The 23,733-nt window shown below is 41.0% G+C and overlaps 1 protein-coding gene across 21 annotated transcripts in view; it reads right to left on the bottom strand.

Moving 5' to 3' along the window:
- Positions 1-23,733, bottom strand: part of CD44 (CD44 molecule (Indian blood group)) — an 88,123-nt gene that overhangs the window by 7,357 nt on the left and 57,033 nt on the right. For 2 of the 21 annotated variants that reach the window (XM_036257712.1, XM_036257719.1), the window contains exons 6-15: positions 23,301-23,426; positions 20,760-20,855; positions 19,962-20,078; positions 15,339-15,467; positions 12,370-12,471; positions 10,502-10,591; positions 9,486-9,683; positions 6,356-6,421; positions 3,264-3,335; positions 1,058-1,136 (exon numbers count right to left, since the gene is read on the bottom strand). In XM_036257712.1, the coding sequence (XP_036113605.1) occupies positions 1,058-1,136; positions 3,264-3,335; positions 6,356-6,421; positions 9,486-9,683; positions 10,502-10,591; positions 12,370-12,471; positions 15,339-15,467; positions 19,962-20,078; positions 20,760-20,855; positions 23,301-23,426 (1,075 nt within the window). Of the gene's footprint in view, positions 1-1,057; positions 1,137-3,263; positions 3,336-6,355; positions 6,422-7,513; positions 7,601-9,485; positions 9,684-10,501; positions 10,592-12,369; positions 12,472-15,338; positions 15,468-19,961; positions 20,079-20,759; positions 20,856-23,300; positions 23,427-23,733 lie in introns of those variants that run through there. The other 19 variants (XM_036257714.1, XM_036257716.1, XM_036257715.1 and 16 more) reach the window with 19 other exon arrangements.

Below are 23,733 nucleotides of genomic sequence, written 5' to 3'. Positions count from 1 at the left end.
TCATCTTGAAAGGGTCTTAAACAGGAAATGTGGACTCTATTTGTGGGGTACCCCTGTCAAAGTGCGTTTCATCTGCTAGAATAACTTTTCCTTCACTCCACTTTAGGTGACGCTATTTCTGGAGCCTGGTCACAGCTCAACCAGGTATAAGTATTGTTTAAATAACATCTGAGCTGGTTTGGCTCAGCAATTGGAGCATTGGCCTGCAGACCAGAGGGTACTGGGTTCGGTTCCCGCTAGGGACACATACCAAAAAATAAATAAATAAATAAATAAATAAATAAATAACGTCTGAAACAATGGGCCTTGGCTTAGGTAAGGAGGGAGGGGGACCTTTGAGGATATAAAAACAGCCCCCACGTCAGTTCTAGAGACGTGTCTCTCTTTATTCAGACTTTCCTAAGGGAAGTTCTTCACTGTCCATTGTCCTCACTGTTAGGGGTCTCTCCCAGGCCACACTCTGAATCCTTTCAACCACTGCTTCCAGGAAATAGAAGTGTCCTTACAAAAACAAACTAACAAAAAACAAACCCACACAAACTGTAAGCGTTCTAGACAGTTCCATGGGCCTCAGACAGTGGATGACCAATCCCCGGATCTTGATGTGGTATTGGTATGCACCGTGAATGTACTTAGTAAATATTTGTTTAATACACCAGTGAATGAGTATACACGTTTACACCTTTTTGGTGAGGTATTTCATAACTTCCATCAGATAGAGACTCCATCGGGTTTAACCCCCAAATAATTAAGATTCTGCAAGAGATTCAACCACTGTTTAAAAGCGGTGGTCCAGATAATTACGGTCTCCGTTTTCCAAAGAACGTGCCAGAACAGGGCTTCTTAAACTGTACCATACACATGAGTCTCTGAGACCTGATCGAAACAGACTCTGACCCAGGAGGTCCGCGTGGGGCCTGAGGTTCTGCATTGCTAACAAGCCGCCAGGGTGCTGAGGCTGCTGCTTCCACAGCTACGCTCCAAGCAGCAAGGAGGTAGAGCCAACGCTTAGCTGACGCCCTTCCAAAGTCAAAGGCTCCGAGGAGCACCCCCTTACCTTCTTCTGCTGTTGACTGCAATGCAAACTGCGAGAATCAAAACCAGGGCCAGGAGGGACGCCAAGATGATCAGCCATTCTGGTGCAAGGGAAGAAAAAAACACCCATGAACTTGGGAAATACATTTTGTGAAAACGAACATGCACTTTATATAACTGGCCTGGTCCAAACAAGAACCACAGTTAGCACTACGGATGAGTCCAACCAAATGGTCCAGCCAGTAGGTAAATAATACTGGAAGAGTGATTTTGCTATAGGTGTTTGTCCAATTGGCCTCTTATTTTAATGTTTCACCATTGGTCAAGATTTCCAAATCCCTCCAGGAGAAACCTGTTTCCAAAAACTAGAATGACCTGTTGAAATGTGTGGATGCCCTTGGTGTAATTATTAAGTAGACTGAAAAACTGTATTCTTCCCTTGAAAGGAATATTCTTTTCCTATATGAGTATCCACCTTACATTTTATTAAGAAACAAAAATGGAAGCCGCATGCTAGAGAATGGGGGAAAGACAGTCCTGGGGATGGCGAACTTGTGCATGTTCCCGGGGGGGGGGGGGGGCACTCAGCAAAACCTGTCAAAAGCCTTCAAAATGCACATGCTTTTGATCCAACAGTTACACCTCCAGGAGTTTATAGGACCTTAGAATTAGCTCTGAAGAGAGCTAATTACTGTGCTATTTATAATAGCCAAAGTTGAAAACAATCTACTATTCAACAATAAGGAATTGGTTGAATAAATTAGGGTGCATTCATTAGATCATGTACTACAATGTGGGGGAAGAATAAGTAATGACATTGGAGAGCTGTGGCCAACCAGATGAGAATGGTCGTTTACCAAACAGCATACACGGTATAATTACCTTTTGGTATATAAACTACATTGAAAAATGACAGGAAGGACATCTGTGGAAATGGTAGCCATTTCTGGATGGTGAGGTAGAAAATAGTGATTTATATTTTTGTCCTTTGGTTCAGCTGCATTTTCTAAAATGTCTACAATAATTGATGCGTCACTCACGCACTATTAAAATGTTATATACATGTTTTTAAATCAAGCTTTAAAATATCAACACATGACTTGACAACTTGAATACATTTAGTTGCCAGGTGGGCTGTGTATCTGTGCCATGAGCTTGGGAAACAAGAGAGACGGACAGTCATTCACTGGCCATTGGTCTTTGGGAGTCTTGGTTCTCCCCTGGTTTCTTGCTCAGCACTGCCTTTGCCGGACCTCTACCTGGTTAGGTGGGTCTGGGGAGCCAGGACGAATGAGGAGGTGGGGAGGCCGAAGGGTGAGAACCATTTCTGTTCTTTCCTGGGTCTCTACCCCTGAGATGCCCCACATTCCTTCTTACTGGGGCTGGGAAGAATCCTGCTGCCTGATTACAGCAAATTACACCCCACCCACCCACCCTCCCTGGCAGCCCATGCCTTCCCCACGGGCTCTGCCTGCAGCCATGCCCAGGCAAGCTGACGCAGGGGCCAGGCACACAGCACATTCTTCCCTTTCCCCTGGGAGGCTCGGTTTGGAGACCTCTGAAGAGGGGAGAGTTGAGAAGATACTTTGCAACTGTAGGAAAACCCATCCTTTTTTGTAATCCCCCTTCACAAATGCTCCATTTTGAGCCCAAGTCAAATAAGGACTTGGCTTGAAATGCCTTAAATCTTGACACACAGGAGAGCCAGCTATCTCGGTCCCCTCCACGTGTGACACATTCCGAAACCGTCTTCTGTCTGGTTCCATGAAGACCGTCCCTCGAGAAAAAGCAGTCTGGGGACCAGAAGAATGTCTCACTCCACCTAAAACACTGTCTGCAGTGTGAGAAGAATGTTCCACGTGTCATCCTCAACCTCAGAAATAAAGGGGAAACGAAACTGGGACAGGCAGGACCTGGCTGTGACACGGGGTCCCCTGGGTGATCACGCATTTGAGGAGGAAGCTTTAGGAACTCACACGGCCCTGCTTGGGGACAGGCCCGAAACAAGTCTAAATGGGAGCTCAGCCAATCTGTGGCGCCTGGGGATAAAGAATGTCCCGTCTTTTCCCTCCTTGCTCTCCCTCATCTCTAGCATACAAAGAGGAAAAGCCAGTTTCCAGGGCTGGACATTTAGGAGAATGTGAGTTCTCCCTGGCTGCTTCTTCCTTTCTGAGACATTCAGAGAGACCTGTTTAGTGCATCGTTTCCCTCGGCAGCGTGAAACTCACCTGGAATTTGAGGTCTCCTTTTAGGACCAGAGGTCGTGTTGGCCTCCCCTTCTTGACTCCCACTTGAGTGTCCTAAGGGGAAAAACAACATCTCTCAGCCAAAGTCTGGAACACAGCCAGGCTTCTAGAGGAGCAGCCTCTGCGCCCTGCAAAGCTGTTGATACATTCAAGCCACAGGCTTTATAAAGCGCTACAAGAAAGATACCTCCCTAGAAATGCCTGGTTTGATGCAGGCTAATGTATTATTGTAACATGCTAATATATCATTGAAACATGCTTTGTTTTTGAAGAATAAACATTTTCTTCTGTGACAAAACGAGATGATGAAACAGAAAAATCTCAGACTGAAAGGAAGCATCCCAAGACAAAGAATCCATCAGTCGGAACAGAAGGCTTACCAAAATGAGGGAGGAGCCATGTTTTAAAAGAAACTCTAATAAGATATTTTGTAAAAAGAGTCACTCAAATGAAAGCTCTGTTATTTTTTGTGTTTTTCATGCTTCCTTTACCACTTCAAAACAAAATCTGAACATACACCACTAAAATGAACTCTTTTTCCCCTACCAAATGGGATCCTACCACCGAATCCTGAAGGCTTGCAAGGGAAGGAAAAAGCCAGGGAAGACTGTTTGGGTAACCAATGAATGAAGACGGCTGAGCCTTAAAGGAAAAGGTCTCCTAAGAGAGTTAAACTTTAGACTGCACAGCAGACACTGAAGTCTTGATTAAAGTGGTCATTTTGGGTAGAGCGGCTCTTGTTTATGCAATCTGTCATTTTTGTTAAACTCAAGTTTTACCGTACGTCTGGCCATTTCAACAGACCCCCTGCCATTTGACAGTGGCCTCTCTCTTTACAAACTTCAGGAGTCCGAGACACTTTCTCTAGCTGCCTACCAGAGTCCTTGGTCATTGGCAGGTCTTCATCTGCACAGATCATGGGATACTGGTCATCTAACTGGAGATCTTTGGCCTTGAAAATCATTGGTCTTTCCCTGACTCATAGCAGCCTTTGATATTTAAAAAGGAGGCCATTAATGGATCATCATCTCTTTATTTCGATTTTCCAAAAGAGCGCTCCCAGCAAGGAAAGATCTGGGTGTGTGCACAGCCAGATGACACCTCCTGTTTGAACAATAGACACCTGCGCAGGAGTCAAAGAGACAGTTCCTGCCCACTTGGCTCTCACTTGAAGCAAAAACCAAGAAGATGGACTAGATACAGCAGGTCTTGTCTTGCACCCTAGACATCTGCAAATGTAGCTAGGGAAGGGCTGGCGGGGAAAGCAAGTTCTGGAAAGAGGAACACCTGATACTGCAGTTGGGAGATGAGATCCAATCGGACATGGGTGCACAGAGAGAATTCGACTGGCTTTAACTGTGAGGAAAATAGTCTAAGATAGTGCTTCTCAAGCCTTACCACACACACACACACACACACACACATACACACAGGCCACCTAGTGGATTGGGGAGGATCTTGATTCAGTAGGTCCAGGATGGCTGGGGACTCTGCATTTCAGATCAGCTCCTAGGTGATGTCTTTGCTGCTGGTCCAAGGACCACACTTGGAGTAACTGGGGTCTCTTGATTTTAGACAGCAAAAACTTCCTATCATTTCCAAAATACTTTCAAATTCCTGATATCTCATGTTCTTTACAAGAACTCTAGGAGGTAACTAAGACTCTTTGATCTCTTTTTTCCTATAAGGAAATTGAGGTTGGGAAAGGCTAAATGCCCCACCCTCCCGGGGCCCCAGAGAGCCTAGGACTTCTGTCCTTATGTTAGAAGCATTTATAATGAGCCCTCACATCCCTGACCTGTGATGTAAAAGGTTATTACCAAAACCACCATGCAAATATCCATCTTCACTGTGCTTTCAGTGTGTGACCGTTTAAGCCTAGAAGCAACTGTCCTTCCAAGGTAAGCATGAAGGGGGCACAACAGTTCACAAGCATGGCCTGGCTTGTGTGGGCCATCGGTACTGACGATGCTCAGGGGCACTGGGTAAGACAGCACATGCACAGCCTTTCAGTGGCCCCAGCATTAGTGGTCACCAGTCAGCCTGTTTCATGTCAGACTTTTGCTACCTGGAGTGATGTTCCCAGGAGTGTGCTCTGAGCCACAGCCAACAGGGATCCATTTCATAATGCACGCCTGGCAGTGGTTATGGTCATTCCAGACGGCTTTCTCCAGACTGTGCTTATGAGAGGCGATGTGAGACCCCTGGGTTTCAATGTGTTTCTACCACTCAGCTCACTAATCATGACAACTCAGTTGTTACTTAGCGTCTCTGAGCTTCAGTGTCCTCTGTAATGCTGGCATAATAAGAGTACTTACGTAGGTCACAGGGCATGTAGGATGATTAAATGAGTTAACAATAGACGAGACATATGAAATGTGTTTTATTTCCTATTTGACGATTGACCTACAGAAATGGCAGTTTGACATGGTCCCACCTAACACATGTCAGTGTTCAGAGCAATGCCACAGGCACACAATGCAGTCTGATTAAATCTAGCTATTGTGCCACGTGCAGGGGTGGGGGCGGGTGTTCGTGCCCAGTGCTTTCGTGTATGCTATCGTTTAGTCTTGTAAACAAGACCCTGTGACAATTATTATTGTCATTTTACTGGTTAGGAAACTGAGTCTCGGATCCTTTAAGCAACATCCCCAGTTTCTACGTGGGGGAGCTGGGATCAAACCCAAGCCATTCTTATTCTAAAACTCATGTCTTTAACCATTTTAGTGCCATGCAATGTTAAACTGAGATGCAGCTTGGATTCTCCCTGACCTTTTCAGATGGAAGAATTTTCTCCAAAGCAGTAGTTCTCAAAGTGCAGTCCCTGCTCCAGCATTATCAATGTCACCTGGGAACTTCTTAAAAGTACACATGCCCAGGCTTCACCCAGACACAGAGTCAGAAACTTTCAAGATGGGTCCCAAGCCATGTGATTTAATTAGCCCTCCCTGTGATTGTGACACATGCTCAGAAACTCTGAGAACCACTTTTCAAAAGACGCTGACTCACACTTCATTAACAATCAGCAGATTCAATGCTGATGACAGTGAATGACTACAGCAGCTCAAACTCACCAATTGATCCAGATCCGTGAGGAGTAGGGTGCCGCTCGCTGGGGTGCAGAGCCGAATCTTGATCTTCTGAAAGGAAGAATCAGAGAAGGTTCAACACGGTGTGTTCCAATGACACCGCCATCTGCCTTTCCTCATGTTTGCATTTGCACGCACTTTGCTGTCATCACAAAGCTTAGTCTTTTAAAGGTAAGCAGAAATGATGGCAAAGGAGCCTTGAAGGGGTCCACAACATTAATTACTATTTATTTCTTAATCCACTAATGGGTTAGAGTGGGCTAGAGCTTTCATCAAAATTAAGAAAACTGGTTCAGCACAGACCATCAAGGATGACCACAGGAAGTGGCTTTGGTAGAAACCCAGTAACCGTAAGAAGCAAACCAAAATATCATGATGTCTTCACACGTCTGAGGTTGGGATTGAATACTGTGTCTTTGAAATAAGACTCTATGCTTTGAATGATGACCAATGTGATCACTGGGAATGGGTATACTCTGTGGCTTAAGGCATGGGACATTTAAAGAGAGTTCTCTGAGGCAGGAAATAGAATAGGTTTTGGTATGCGATAAAGGATCTGAGGGTTGGATTCTATAAAGATTCAAAGAGAAAAGTCAACTGCTTATTTAAAGAAAATGTCTGAAAATAAGTGAAAAAAGAAATGGGGAGATGGTCGCTAAGGTGTGATTAATGTATACCTTGTTATTTGAATGTTTCGAATAGTAATATTTTGAAAAAATGATATCTGTAATTTCAACATCAAGAGTTTGTATAGTCCATCTTCTCAAATATCCATCATGAAAAGGCTTTAGATAGAGACAAGTTCATGAATTGCTAAACTCTGCATCCAGATGTCCCATCTTGAATTTAGCACATGGAAACACTTGCTCGTCTCCCTCCTCCCCACACCTTTTCCAAAACTATACTGGAATCTTAAAACATAACAAAAAAAGACAATGGTTTCATAAAAGCACTACCGTCACCCAATTTGAAGGTACCTATAAGGAATATACCATAGTCTGATCACCACCATTTCCCATAAGGCAGAGGTAGGTAACCTGTAATCTCTCATGTAACTGTACAGTGTAAGACACATTGCTTTGTTCCTTCATTGATGGTTAGAATGACAAAAAGCAGAATTTGCTAAAATGCCGAGACCAATACCTCTAATATCACCATCAGCATCACCACCACCATTACCATCACCACCACAATTCCAAATGTTTTACTTCTTAAGGTTAAGCATGAAGACTGAGAAAAAAGGAAAGAAATGAGCACTTATTGGAATGTTTTGAAAGAAAACCAAAAATGAGAGTCAGATTACTTACTAATCACTTACCTACAAATAGTCTATGTAATCCTTCGAGGCTACTGTAACTATTTGAATGGCCATTTAAAATCTAAATTCACTGCACGAAAGGTCATATTTTGCCAAGGGAAATTAGGCAGTACTCTAAGAGTCACTTCTAAGAATAGTGAAAATGATACTGGGAATGTTTAATACCTGAGGGCAGAGCCATGCTGAATAAAGAACCAAAGGGTGTGAGGAGCTCTATCTTGCCAATATTGCCAAGGTTAGTGTTTTCTAAGAATGTTTTCCTTGAAGCCCTGGGATGGGCAGCCAAGGACGGAGGCCACACATGTGACACTCTGGGTTTTCTGTCACTACATTAGTCAGAGCATCGCAGCTGTCATCTGTTTTCTATATTGAGTTCTCCTAAGATTTATTCCTCTTTGGGGAGGGGAGGGAAAGAACTTGTGCTACAAAACATATACAGTAGTCCCTCCGTATCCACTGGGGATACATTCTAAGATCCCCCACCCCCAGAGGATGCCTGAAAACTGTGGAGAGTAGTGAACCTATATATGTCATTTTTCCCTATACAGGAAAGCCTATGATCATGTTTATAAATTAGTCTCAGCAAGAAATTAACAACATAGCTAATACACTAGAATGGTTACAATAATGTACTGCAATAAAAGTTACATGAATGTGGCGTAGTGAGTAAAATAAGGGTTCCTTGCACACGGCACTGCGATACCATGACAGCTGACCTGATTACCGAGGTGACTACTAAGTGACCAAGAGGTGGGGAGCGAATATGGTGTGGATACACCGGACAAAGGATGATTCTCCTCCAGGGTGGGGACGGAGCAGAACAGCAAAAGATTTCATCAAACTACTACGAAGAGCATGCAATTTAGAACTTATAAAATGTTCCTTCCTGGATATTTTCAGACCACAGTTGACCACGGATAATTGAAACCGTGGAGAGAAAAACCATAGATAAAGGTTGGACTACTGTATATTTAAAATCACTAATCTTTAATAGGCCTTTGTGGTAAGAAGTAGTTGAATAACCAGAAGCAGAGAATCTGATTTTACTTTCTGTGCCAGAGTAGGTATTTTCTAGTTCCTTTTTCTACAATGTTGGTTTCTTAATGCAAATGGAGAAACAAACAAAAAAAGCAGAAATAAGGATGGCTGTTTATTTGGGGGTGGGGAAGTCTCATTCTAGATCCACTCCGAACTTAATTGAATAAGTCATCTTCAGCCATTTTTTTGCCATTACAAGAGAAACAGTGCCTATTCATTAATAGTAGGTTACGTAATAAAGGTTTAAGTGTGCATCATAGCTAGAAGAGGTTTATCCATAAGCCCTTTGCCAAAAGTAAAATTCACCAACCCATCACCAATATGAGATAAAAGTTTCAGAGCAAAGGTATTAGTATATGGAAATTATTCACATGTTGGGTAAGACCTTACTAAATAGGCAACCTGTTATTAGTTGAATCAAATAAAATGGCTAACATCTAACTTCTTTGACCTATAATAATACCAATTTCATATGGATCAACTTAATATATCACAAGATCAGAAACAAGGCAGAGAAAGACATTCTCCTTTAACAACCAAGTCACAACAAAAAACAGCCATTACAATGGCAAATGAAAGTGTTCTTTATCTAAACTAAATCTAGGTTTACTTGCACCAGAATGATGACATAATAAAAGCCATCCCCATGTTACAGATCAGTCTAATCACAGCCTACACAGAAAATGTCCCTGTAACATGAAAGCATGTGTTGTTTTTCTACATAAAGAAAGCAAATCAGAGAACAAATGGTCAAATTACCTGAGAAGGGATGATCAACATTAAAGTTGGAATCTCCAACAACAGTAACTTCAGTAACTCCAGGAGACCCAGTGTTAGCAAGGGTCACTGGGATAAGGGTTGTGTACTCCTTTGTGTCTGGGGAATGAGAAGTATAACCTTCCACTGAAGTAGCAGCTGAGTCATCAGGAAAATTTCCACCTCTGCCATCATTTCTATCTGTGTGGAGGTGAAATCAATGGTAAACCCACATTTATAAGACCACCACCCATCATGTGCTTGTCTTTAGAACATGCAGTTACTGCGGAAGCTTCCCACTTATTATCTGTGAACCAGAGCAAAAGATAGTGTGATTTGTTACACTATTGCACAGCACCTATGTTTTGCAATTGACAACACCTGGACATCACTCAGCAGAAGAGATTTTGGTGATCCTAATACCCAGAAAAGGCATTTGTTCTGACATCTGCCTGGGTTATTAAAGTAAGGTTTATGCTACTACCACTGTTACCTTGGAGTAGGCTCAGGTACTAGATAATCTTGAGCTCTTACTCAGTGGGATGCAATTTGATGAAGTGGAGGAAACACATCATTGCATTGAACACATCAAAGGCAAAATTGTGCTGTGATTGGAACAGCCAATGCAAGGTTTCCAAGACCTGAGGCTTTATTTTCTCCTTTCCCAGAGGGCACTGCTTTTTACTCACCAGCTCCACAGTTATGGTCCAGAGTATAAATGGCTAAATAATATTAGTAATGCAAGGAAAATACAGAGTTATATAATTCAGACCTTTATACCAATTATAAATCATAAATACACAAAATAGATCAAGAATTTAAGAGACCTGACCTTTAAGATTAAGAAATAAAGTTGCACTTAAAGTACAATGGCTTCTAAAATGTCTACAAAGCAGAAAAATCAGAGAACCATCACCAGCACACCCTCTGATCAGAAGTAACAGCGTAACAACAGCCAGTGAATACACCGCCACCAAAGGCACCCATAGCCGACGCCACCTGGGCTTTACAGTCCTTACTGCTAGATGTTGGAGTAGAAGTCATTGGTTGGTCCTTATCTTCTTCCAAGCCTCCATGTGCTGTGGAGAAGCTCTGAGTATGACTCTGTTCTGTTTCAACGAGGGATGAATTCGGCATTAATTTGGAGCCATAAAACAAATCCTATTATCTTGTTGACAGAGACGATCTAGCTAGATAGCGTCAGGTAGGAACGTAAGAATACCAAGGTTTGCACACGCCATTCTCCTCTGGTTGATAACAATGTACAATAGGATTCTGTTTAGTCCCTAGTTGGCCCCTCAGACCCCTTTCCCCACCAGTATAATCAGCAACGATAATGTGCCAGCATGAAGCCTGAGCCAAAACTTGGTCTGTCCCAGACCATCCCAACCCAACTGTAACATCGCTTCCAGTCACTGAGAAAAACCAGAGAACATAGAGGCAAAGAAAAAGTAATGCTTGAATCCCAGTGGTCCTATGAACAATCAAGAGCACCTAGCGGCGTGTCAGAAAGTGTGCCTGTCGGAGAAATGAACACCACGACAGCACGTAGTGTACCTGTAACCACAAAAGAGGAAGACGTTCATCTAGAGTAACTTGCTCAAGTAACTCAGATCAAATATATAAAAGGAAATACTTTAGTCCCTCCTAAAGCACGTTAAATTAAAGTTACCACTTTGCTCTATTATTGGGTTTTCTATCTCGTCTGTGGATGAGGAGTCTCATCCCTGCACTGCAATGCCAGGAAACGCTTACCTGGGCAAACACAGGGCCCTCACTGTAGTCTATGCAATTTGAGGCTGAACCATTGCCCGTAGGTGAAATTGCTTTGTCTTTAGTTAATTTCTTTTGTGTTCTTCTAAGAAAAGTACTGACCTCTGAGTTACGGGTGCAAGCACTCCATAAAGCACACCCAAGAGCCATGTCCTCCACCAAGGAAACATTACCACCGAGAGACATTCACCAAATCCCCAACATCAGAACAAAAGTCAACAGGGACACAAAGTGGAAACAGAAGATCCTCCATTGGTAGGGGCCATTCTTTGGCTCATCAGCATCTCCTTTAATGCATAACACTGTGCTCGTTATATTCTTGATGATCAACGCGTACTTGCTGATTTTTTCCTTTGCCTACGAGGGCGCCCAGAAAGAACTCTGTCCGTTATGTGCAGCAAGCAGGGAAATGAGGCCCTCTTGATTCTGGATTTCTTTCATAGTCTGCCAATAAATCATGAATGACTTCAGGCTGATGTCTAGGAGCCCTGTACATAGAATGAGCATTAAGGCTGCTAGAAGTTCAGTATTGCTTCTACCAGCCGTTTAGTGAGAGGAAGAGGTATTAGCAAATGATCTCCTTTTGCACCCGGGCTCTGCCACCTTTGTCAGTTGTCAACAACACGCCTTGCCCTGTTCTATGGGCTGACGCGATTTCCCTATTTTCTATGATTATCCTGCCCCCAATTGTCTTTTCACAGCCGTTAAAACAATCCTGCCCCTTTTTATGCCTTGATTGAAGAAAAGAGGAATCAAAAGCAGGTGGGCAGAACTGGTTTGTCCTAGCCATGGTCTTAGGTGACTCTGCCATAACTACTTGGGGAAGGAAAACCAAGTGGAATGGAGTTTCACATCCCTTTTTTTTTTTTTTTAAAGAAAAAAAAAAAAAACATAAACTCATTGAATATGGAAAACACCAAGAAAAGAAAAAAAAATCACATTTAAAGAGCTCTACCAAGAAAAAGTGGAAATGCAGACAGCTTTTGTACCGTGGGCTGAGCTTAGTCACAAAGCACTGAGGTCACCATTCCGCCACCAAGCTCTGAATCTGGGCCAATGCAAGCAGGAGCTGAGGCAGGAGCACAGGCCAATAAAGGGCCGTCATTATCCTTACGGGTTGTCACTGAAAGAGGTCCTGTCCTGTCCAAGTCTTCCACCAAACCGGTGTTGGGCTCTGCAGAAGGCTGAAGTGTTGTACTATGGCTGGAGTCCTTATCTGAAGGAATTAAATCAGTGTTACTGTTCAATTTTCTAACCCACTCCCTGAGGGTGGTTGACGATCTACAGCCAAATTACTCTTATATTCAGACCTGGATACAAGGAAAGAAAGCACATACTAATTCATGTCTCCAGAACTAGAATAGATCATGGTTTCTTCCAAAGAACATCACGTGAAGTAACTGGCTTTCATTGAAGGGTTGAGTTGTAGGAAAGCTACAATTTTTGCTTATTTTTGCTGAGTCTGGAAGCCATCAACACGAGCACATGACAGGCCTCCCAAACCTTTCAGAGAGACACATATTAAACCATGTCCCACTCCATGCACACCGCCTTTGTTCTAAACACATAGGATTCGAAACATGGAGAAAGGACACACACGCCCCTTACTTGGCAAAAAAAGGTTTTTTTTTACAGCCATCTTCCCACATTTGGTCCTCTTCCACTTCACAAAGTGGACGAGCAAATGAGACATAAGCTCATCACCTAAAACTGCCTAAGCAGCCATGGGAAGTACTCAGGGGCAAGAAATAGGAAGCAGTGGATGTCAGTGAATTAATCATCCTGTCAACACAAATATATGGTATCTTTGGAGATTAACATGTACAATGTTGAGTGGTACAGAAATTTCACTGAAATGTTTACAAACACTCTTAAAATAATTATCACAAATCAGTTCTGTTTCAATAACAAGTCCCGAGTGAAGTAAAGGCCAGATAACCTATAAACGCCATCACTATTGTTGGCTCTCTGATTCAGTCCAACCACACTGCTGCCCCTAGAGAGATTTAATCAGTTCCAGATGGCTCCAGAGGGGAAAATTGGAATATTGAGCACCACATTTACACTGCAGGCTTTATATACAAGAAGAAAAGACAAATCAAGATCTTTAGAGGGAAAAAAAATGGCTGATTTCAAAAAAGAGGAAAAGCTGGCTAACCCAAATCAAAACCCCAAATGGATATTTTCCCAGAAAAAGTCCTGCCTGTGAATGGTCTCCAGACACTCTTGTTTATGTTCCTTTTATCAGTAGAATCCTTCATGAGGTAACACCCATTCTATGGCTTGAGCCAATGTTATTGTCCTTGTCATGTTCATCAATTTAATAGAATTTCTTTCTGTTCATCAGTATGGAGACTTCATGCTGGTTCTGGTCTTTTTACTGGTTTGGTTTTCCACCAGTGTATCATCAGAGCCTCCAGCAGCCACATGCATACACATGTGTGTGGGTCTGCCACAGCCTAGCCATTCAAACCCATCTTCCTTTATGGCGAATGGATCCCTTCAATCTAAAAAATTCATCTTTCCTTCCTTTATGACTCTCCTTACATGAATCTTCTTCCTCCAAACACTTTCCCTGATTTCTTTTTTCTGACTATTTAGTGTGTGTGTGTGTGTGTGTGTGTGTGTGTGTGTGTGTTTGCCCGTTTTTCAAAAACCAGATCCAATCCACCTTTCTCTGATGCTCCCTGGAGGATCCTCTGAATTTCTTTGGTGTTACTGTTGGCAACAGTCATTTGACATCTATTAGTTGCTCTCTCGTACTGTTAGATATATTTTGGTGCAAAACGTTTTCTTCTCCCAGTTAAATTTTAAGTCCCTCAAGAGCACGGACCATGAATTGTACACTGTTGTGTCTCCGTGATGTCTTACACATGGGCACATATTTAATATCAATGTCGTTTCTTATCTTGGTGATATCTGATCATTCATATTTGGGAATGACAAAATTGGGGGTTCTAAAGATATGAAATCATAAAAACAGTTGCGTTCATTTTGGAGATAACTTGGTTCAATTCACTACCAAGAAACATGGTCAATGTGCTTTTAGAATGCATTTCACTGTCCGTGCTATGCCTAGCCTTTACAGTTTGGATCCAGCTTATTCAAGCCATGAATAATCATTCACATCCCCCTATTGGTTCTTTTGTTTATCTCCCTTTTTGGAATGTTACATTTCTGTGACCAAGACATCTTGTTAAATAACATAACAGAACTTGAGTAACTATTTATAGGTATAGTAAGGAACATAGATTCTTTAACTTAATAAAGACTGAGACAAGAGGGGCATCATCTGCTACCAACTCTTGCAGATTCTCTAAGGAAAGTTGTCATCTGTTCTGATAAAGGAAGAGTTCTTTTAAAATATAAAAACTGGTCAAATAAAATTACAATCTTCCATTCTTACAGAACTAGAACTAGTAACTTTTCAACTCTCTCTTTTGTTTAATTCTATTTTGAATTACTTATAGGTAAATATGAATAGTGTTTAAGAAAACATATATTGCATTCTGTGTAAAAGTTGTCCATTTATGAAATTCACAAACATTTATCAAGGGCCAAGAGTGGTCTAAATCTTAGATCACGGAGTACTATATCTATCTCTAAATGTGGCCAGAGTAAACAATACAGTTTTCTGAGCTTTTTAGGTATTTTTTCAGAATGAGTACTCACCTTGTTTTTTTTACTGCTAAGATATTTTTATCAAAGACAAGTTATATTTTTGATTCTACAATAAAAATAATTCCCGAATTCATCTCTTCACTCTTTTAAGACCCCTGCACTTAGGAGTAAATGAAAAAAGACTCTTTAGATTACTCCTTCTACAGAGGAAATGACTTCCACGCCCATAATTTTAGGACTAATTCTTCTTTAACTGTCCTGCCAAGTTCTCCACTCTCAGCTCAGGACTTCAAGTTTAGATAAATGGGCATATCACTTCTACAAAGAAAACAAATTTTTGAAGAAACTTCAATTTCCTTCTTAGGAAAGTAGACTGGTCTAAAACCAAGGGCTTATTTCTGGGAAAATAGCCATTTGGTGGCTTTTTAAAAACATAATATAAAAAGGTTCAGAGGCTATTACCCATCATTTTTTCTCTTTGATGACCTCGTCCCATTGGATGCGAGATGGGGTCCAAGAAATAAGTCCAGGAACTGTCCTCTTGACTCTGCGTTGTTGTTCTTTGATTTGGATGGCTGTCATGGGCTGAGACTGTTATGACCATGAAGTTCAAGCAATTGTCAAAGTGTTAGTTGACATCTGGCCAGGGATACACTGATTTTTTTAAAATACTTTTTGTATCTGGACAAGACAATGAAAACATCTTCCTGGTATCAAGGGCCAGAAAGTTGGATAAACACAGAATGTGTTTTCTTAGCAATCAGGATATGAACTGGAGGCCACAAAGGCATTAATGACTTCTCCAGTGGATAAAAGATGAGTTATAGACATCAAATGAAGACGAAAAAGTAGTTCTGGACCCATGCCATGTTGCCACCATCCCCAAAAGGAGGAAGTACAAGAGTCTAAGCACGTGACGTTATTCAGAGACAACCACATCCTAGTGAAATGCACATTAGGATGGTAGTGATTTAGAGAAGGAATCAGGTAACAGCTCCTCATGAGATAAACATGAAAGTAAATGCCATTCATCTCAAAAGCATGAATGGAATCCATTAGAAGCATTACTTTCTAACAATGAGATTTATGGCATAAATGACATGTAAGAATGCAGCACATGCTTTTGCTACATTTTGTGCCAATGAAGAGGTGTAGGTAGAAAAGATTACGATAGTAGCCCCTTAGCAACAACCAACCACACCGCATAGCCAGTCACTGAATCCGCTGTCCTGCCAGGAATGCATTCAGAAGTTGCCACGGAAACATGGGGATGGTGCTCACTGACACTAAATGGGAATATTATTCTTACAAGAAATTCACGTTCTTTTACAAGGCAGGGTATGTTCAACGTTTCTGTGACACAGACCACAGAACCATGCATAGGAGCTCACAGAGTCAAATTATCTGGCCTCACTAAGAGATGCTGACAAGACTTGAGTCCAATTCCCCCGATCCCACAATTCAAGAATAGAGAAGGTGTGTTTTGTAACTCTAAAAAAGAACCTCATATGTTCAAGGAGAAATCTCCAGACAAAAGGACCAAATGACATCAGACAGGTATTTTTCTCAAAATGTCTGCTCCATTGCTTCAAACACTGGGGTTCTGACCACATGCTTTCTAACAAGCCCAGTATTTTATAGAACCATGCTGTAAAGTGTGGGCCCACATCATAGAGTAGATTCCTTTATAAAACTAAAGGAGTATTTTGTAAGATCAGAGTCCCTGCTACAATCTCCCCAGGGGATGGCCCCATACTAGATCTGACAGTGACATACACAAGGGCGTATTGTCTGTGTCTCCTTTATGTGCAAATACCCATTCCTGTTCAGGTGATTTGTGCTGAGCATTTAAGGGCTAGCTCTGTGTTGACCGCACCATAATTTATTAAGGAACCTTAACATCTTGTGACAATTCCTTCAATATCTTGTTTGTTCAGTGTCCTCAATGTTCAACATTTAAAACCCAAGAGGAAGTTTCCACCCAAGTTTGCTCACTAAACCATCCTTCACCAGCTGTCCCTCCTGCTGAATAAGAGTCTTCTTTGGGTGTTTGGAGATACTCTCCATGCAGTCGGTTTGCAAACCACTGCTCTTTCTGGGTAGCTGTTTCTTCTGCTGCACTACTAGGGGTGGCCAGAGAAGAATTTCAATCGCGAGCCATTAGTGTTTGATTTCCTCACCAGCACCTATCTTTCTATTTTAAGGTCCTATACACACGGGAGAGAAGGTAGAAAAGGAGAGCAGCAAGGCGAGAGAAAGACCACGGATCTTCTGAAGGGAATATTAGAACTCAACTAGCCCAGTCCTTTCATTTTTCAGGTGGGAAAACCAGGGCCCAGAGAAGTTTTGATTTGCTCAAAGTCCTATAGACAGAGTGGCACAGTCAGAACTACACCACGGTCGATGAATTCCCAGTGTTATTCTTCTTTTACTACAGTCTGTGGCTTCATAGATCTTGTCTGAGAGAATTGCTCAAAGAATTAACCTTTTTGCTCCAGTGATTTGGGGGGAAGATGTGTGTTATATAACAGTAGATGACAAGATAGCCCAGTGGAAGGCCTTCTGAAACGGTGGTGACGTGACCCATCATCATAAACCCTGGAAATGCACCTGCAGCGGATGTGCCTAGCACGGAGGATGCTGGGAATGACTGGGGTGCTCCGCCGCTGGAATATTACGAGGTTATGCCTATGTGGCATCTAAAATTGCCAAATTTACTTTTTAACAAAATGAATTAAATGAAAGAAAATTATTCTCACCAATTGGCATTATATAAACAATAAGAATGTGTGACAGGCTTCCAATTTTAACCACTCAGTGCTATAACTGTCCAGTTTTTAAAATGGCAAATGTGAATAGAACAAAACTGCGTCAGGGTTTTGTTCTACTGGGAAAAATTAGAAAGCCAGTGACATTTTCATCTAGGGCAACAAAGAGTAAACATTTAGTTCTCAAGAGAAAGAGAGCTTATAAACTCGTCCAGTCAAAGTATACTTTGCAACTTGTAAAACTGGTTGGATTTTATTATTGTAGAAAATATGTGTGATTTTATAGAAGCAAAAGCGTTTAAAAAATAAAACTTATTGTACTCATTCTACCTTAACATTGGTCAAAACACTCCTGTGGCTAACTTGTTATCAGATGGGAGGGAAAAACCCTCAAAATCTTGTTTTACATCCCACTGATTAAATCACTGCCTCCTGACAAGTAATGAAGTTAGAAAAACCTGAGTGCAATTACAAAAAGGAAAAATTAAGGCAAACATAAACGGCCTATTCTAAGTTTCTTTAAAAAGAAAAAAAAATGCATACACACACACGCTACTCTATAGTTCTTCTATCATTATCTTTATAAACACAGTGATCCTTTAAATACTTAGTAATGCCCCCCCCCGCCACTGCTGTTTTCAACATGAGTTAGCAAAGTAGGATTTCCATTGTAAAATACGAAGGTTGACTCTCTTCTAGAAGGTGTAAAGCTCTTATTAAATAAGCTTTTTTACATTTATTTAACTACGTGCAAATCCTTAGAACAAGAATAAATTAAATGTTTGGATTTTTTGCATAATTTTCCAATAACATTATGACATTTTGAGTTTTATACTAGCATCAAAAAGAGTGTCATTTCTATATGACATTCAAGGGCTTCATCAATTTTCCCCAGCGCCTTTCCTTAGTCCTGTGAGACAGCAACATACTTCTTTGACATGTCTATTGTGTTGTAACATTCCTTTGATAAAGCCCAGAGGTCATCAACCAGAATCTCTTTATGTTTTGCAAATGCTGATAAGAGAATTGCTGAGGCTGGTGCTGCTTTCCCTCTGGTAGGTTCTTTTATGTCTGATTTTTCAACTACCCTTCAGTAAAGATGCCGCCACCTCCACCTTTTGACAATAGGCTCATGAATCCCAAGTCTCCTAAGTAGCTTTCTGCTTTTTAAGTACAAACTGTCTTAAATTGTTTCTAAAATATAATGTTGGGTCCCAAAGAGGACTGGTTCAGAATCCCATTCTGAAGAGACTTCTGCTTCTTATTTCCTTCTTCTATCAGAAAAGTCTGTTCTCAACTCAGCCCATAATTCTCATGCATGTAGAGAATCTATCAGGGTAAGTAGATATGTAGGCATGTTGGATGTATTCAGTACACTATCCAGGACTTATTAACCTATGTCTTAGTTGATGTCTGAAATGTTTCTTTTGTCTGAAGACATCCTTGAAACCGTGGATTCCCAAGCCTCTTTGGCTTTTCCCTTTGGATTCTAAGTGGATGTTTCTTACATTTTTGTTTTAGGAATACCCAAGGCTATGAGAATGGTGGTTGAGCCATAGTTTTAAAAATGCTACAGGCTCTTATCCTAAATTAAAGCTTCTTTAATTCCAAACATGATAGGCATCTTTCCAAGAAACAGACAAAAGAAGAGTATATACTTCCTACTTTTTTTTATCCTATCCCTATCATCTAGTAGTGAGACTTGGGAGTGTTTTAGAGAACCTGAGATGTTTGCACATAAGCAGAAATAACAGTAGCAAAAAACAGCCGTAGGATTCAAAGAGCAGCCACAGGTTTCAAATATAGACCATCTGAGCTACTGACTCCTCCAAAGGCTACAAGGGATGCCTTTCTACAAGGCAGTGAAGAACAGAATGTGAAAAAGAAACTGGATTCATCAACAATCTTCACAGAAAATAAGGGTTCCAAAGATCACTGCATCACTCAAGCTTTCTTCCCAGATGCCACTACTAAGCACCCACAGAACACACTCTTCATTATACCTTTTTCATAAACACACAAAAGGCACCCGACTGGAACCTCTAGGAATCTTTCACACAAAGACCATATCTCAGATCTTTTTAAAATTTCACTTTTTAAGTATTTTGGCCTTTTGGGTAACCTGGCAAGTTGGCATTTTTCTTCCAATTTCTAAAACTCGTTTGTAGATTGGGAAGCTTTTCATGCTCTGGGGATAAAAAAAAAATTTACGCTGGAAACAGAAGATGTGGCCATGTCTAAAAATAGTCTTCCCTATTCTTTGGAATGACTTCACTAGCTCACCTAACCCAGAACTGCTGACCGCCATGCTTCTTACTTGTGCTTGTGGAATGCTGGGTCTCCACTTCATCGTGGTACTCATGGTGACTGACAGGAGGCTGCGGTTCCTGGGTCCAGTTTTCGCCATAATCACTGGTGTCGCTTCTGCCCACATCTGTTGTGATGATGTTTATATACACTGTGACTTTTTATAAACCAACCCTGGATGGTTCTGTTCTTCCACTAAAGTGCCTGGTATGTAACAGTTCAATGCCTTAGCGTCTACTCTCAATACTTTTGAGTGACTTCACTAACATCTCCCAAGAAAAATACCAATGGGCACAGAATGTCTTAATGATGACCTGTCATTCCACTATAACTACTTTCTCAAGGGCGGCACCATAAACCATTTTAATGTATTCATTTTTATAACGGAGCAACATAAAATATCTGTGCCCAGATGGTATGATTGATAAATGACCCCTTAGTTGAACTGAATATCATCATGAAAGTTCTCTAAGAGTCTGTGATGAGATACTAACTAAATTTCCCACCGTGTCCTGTCAATTGACCTTTGCAGCATCATAGACTTTGAGGAAAAAAATTTTTAATTAAGAATGCATATCTCGGTTCAGCCTGTGTGGCTCAGTGAATTGAGCATCATCCCGTGGACTGAGAGGTCCCAGTTTGATTCCTGGTCAGGACTCATGCCGGGTTGTGGGCTTGATCCCCAGTAGGGGGCATGCAGGAGGCAGCCAATTGATGTATCTCTCTCACATCGATGATTCTCTCTCTCTAAAAAAATAAATAAATAAAAAATAAAAATCCTAAAAAAAGAGAATGCATATCCCATTACCAGTCATCCTTGTGGTTGTCTGAAGCAATACTTCTGGATTAAAAAATCCTGGGCTCCGTTGGTTCCAATCCCGGTTCTGTGTCGGTGTGGTTGAAACTGTGATAATGATGATTGAAGTTATTAGGAAAATGGTATTTCTTGAGCCGTCACCACCTGTTTTTCACTTTTCCCCCTTCTTCAGCCTACACAGTGAATCATCTATACCAGGTTGTATAGATGGCTGAGTGGAAATGGAAGAAAAGCAGAAAGTGCCTTCAGCTTGATTCAGCCATATTGCTAAGCATCTCAGTGTCCTTTGCATTCTGTCATTGAATATGTTGGGGTCAGAACATGAGATCTTCTGGAGAAAGCAGCCAAAGAAGATGCAGCAGGAGGAAGAACAGCTTTGAAAACACCAACCCTCCACCGAGGATAACCAAACATAGCGGAGCTTTGCCCATCCATGCAGTTGATAACGTCCCTTTGCACTTGAAAGCCCAAGGAATTTGTATCACTGGCAAGTGTACTACATGTAGATCCTCAGGATGAGGAGGTAGGTACCTGGACATTATACCATGATGATCACTTTATTTTGTTAGTACTTTTGGTGGGGAAAGAAATACTCTGGGCATCCAGAGCTTTCCTATAGGTGATTCTTAAAAAGAATATATACCTATAACAACCATATGATTTAGCTATACAATTTTGGATATTTATCAAACACCTATGGTATGCCCATGAAATACAAAGGATTTTACAAGCAAAGCCATTCATAGCCGGTGGAAAAAAAACACAAGATGCATACATTCAGTAGAAAAACACCATAAGGAACCAACCACCACCATCATAGCACCTCCTCGAAAAAAGACGAAAGAAGAAGCATACATCCACCAGTGACCCGATACCGTCACCCAGAATGTTAGGGCTGGAATAGGAGACGCACCCGACACAAGCATCATGACAAAATCAGAGTCAATGTCTTTTGTGAAAAGGTTATTTGCAAATCCATCCAAATTCTCTCAAACTTTATCTTGATACCCAAATAATACAAAACTCTTTTAAGAACTATACTACTATCATCTCTACATCACAAATTTAAAATATCAGGTTTAGAATCATTCACCACATTCACAATAAGCACAAAATAAGTGGCAGTTTTCATACCCCTACAGAAGGAAGAGGGCATCCTGTTGAATTATGTGCCCAAGTGCCCAGCAGAAAAGTGAACTGAAACTGGAAAATATGCCACAAAGATGAAAAATACCAAGAGAAGTTTTCTCCTGAAGTGTGAGCATACAATTTATTTTCAGGTTGCTCTGTTTGGCTTTCCACCCAAGAGTGGAAGATGGGGCCACACCCTAAACCCAGGAGACAGTATAATAAAAAAGCTCCAGTATTTTTGGTTAGTTGGTTCTCTTTCTGAAGTTACTAAAAAAGAGTGTCCTTGTCCCACAGATTAAGCTCTGCAGAGGTGTCCAAGCTAAGTATACCACTTAACAGCTTGGACATAATGCATCTAGTTCATCTCAAGTTTTTGTTCTATCGATGCCATATACTTACATGCTCTCAAGGCCTAAGCTATTTTTTGATCCCTCCTTCCCTGGGTCTGTCCATTCGGGGATGATACTCTCAGATTAGGATGGGCAGAACTTCAGTGACCCAAGAGAGCTCATGTAGCACCCCAGAAGGGAAAGCAGAGAGTTTATGGAATCGAGTTCAGAATTCTTATCTCTGTTCAGCAATATCTTGGATCATTACAGGTATGAATATTAGACCAATCGTTGCATTTTTAAAAGGATATTTTTCAGTTCAATTTCCATCTTTGTTCTCAAAAAGTATTATAATTGTCACAAATTTGGGTACTATTAAGCAGTGTTTCACTATTTGTTTTTTATAATTGGCACTGTTTTGTTAAAGCTCAGTTGGCATTTGTCTTTCTTTCTGTTAGATTGGTGCTCGATTTATTTGTTAAAACTCTGGAATTCTTTCCCTTGACCTTCACCAGGTTTTGATTAACTAAGACAGTTCTTGAGTTCTGGTTCCCTTTGTTAAAACCTTTCTAGGGCTATCTAAGTCTTCAATTTAGGATCATCCACAACTTCTAATTAATATCTGCCCAATCACATTCTCAAGTCCTTTGCTTCAATAAACCATGAGTTCCTTGAGACAAGAGCTCTGGCTTTTTTCATCTTTGTGATCCCAGCACCTAGCACAGTAACTACACAGTGAGTATTTGTTGTAATATGTTACATTGCCATTTTCTGACAAATAGTTCAGAGACTCTGTAGCAGCAGACCACATAAAAAAATAGGAAGAACATGAGGCATTAAGAATGTTATCAAATATGTTTTTCCCATTTCTTCTCCAAATACATGTTGGCTTCCATTAAAAAACAAACCCATTTCTTCCTTTAAAATTTCATCAAGGTATAACTAAGGTGTGGTCATAGGCTTATGTTTATTGTTCATATTCACTATTTCCCAAGAGAAATACTATTGAGCATCACTTGGATTAATTGATAAGCCTTGCATAAATGGTTCTACCGTAATTGATTATTCTTACTGGTGCTGGAGATAAAATCTTCTTCATCATCAATGCCTGATCCAGAATGACTGGGGTGTTTGTCTCTTTCATCTTCTTTTTCTTCAGTTGGCTCCCAGCCTGCTGAGATGATATTTGAATCCGTACCTGTTGTGGTGACTTGTATTAGTAGCTGAGCTGGGTGTCAAGTAGCCCATTTGACAAAGGGAGAAAATCAGGTACAGAGTGTATGATGGAATTACCAAGATTATAAGAAGAAAGTGAAACACGCGATGTGTATACTCCCAAATTCTCATATCTTGGTCTCTGAAGCTAAACTACAGATCTAAAATCAATTGGCTATAATCTTTAGAACTGAACATTCTCTTTAAAAAGTTACAGAATAAATATAGACCCAACCCAACCAAAGATATAAAAGAAACAAAAGACCAATAAACACCCCCCGCACTTTTAG

This window comes from Molossus molossus, unplaced genomic scaffold (assembly GCF_014108415.1).
Source record: "Molossus molossus isolate mMolMol1 unplaced genomic scaffold, mMolMol1.p scaffold_m16_p_13, whole genome shotgun sequence".
Taxonomy (NCBI): Eukaryota; Metazoa; Chordata; class Mammalia; order Chiroptera; family Molossidae; genus Molossus; species Molossus molossus.
The sequence above is the reverse complement of the archived record's forward strand: the minus strand, read 5'-3'. Positions and strand labels throughout refer to the sequence as shown.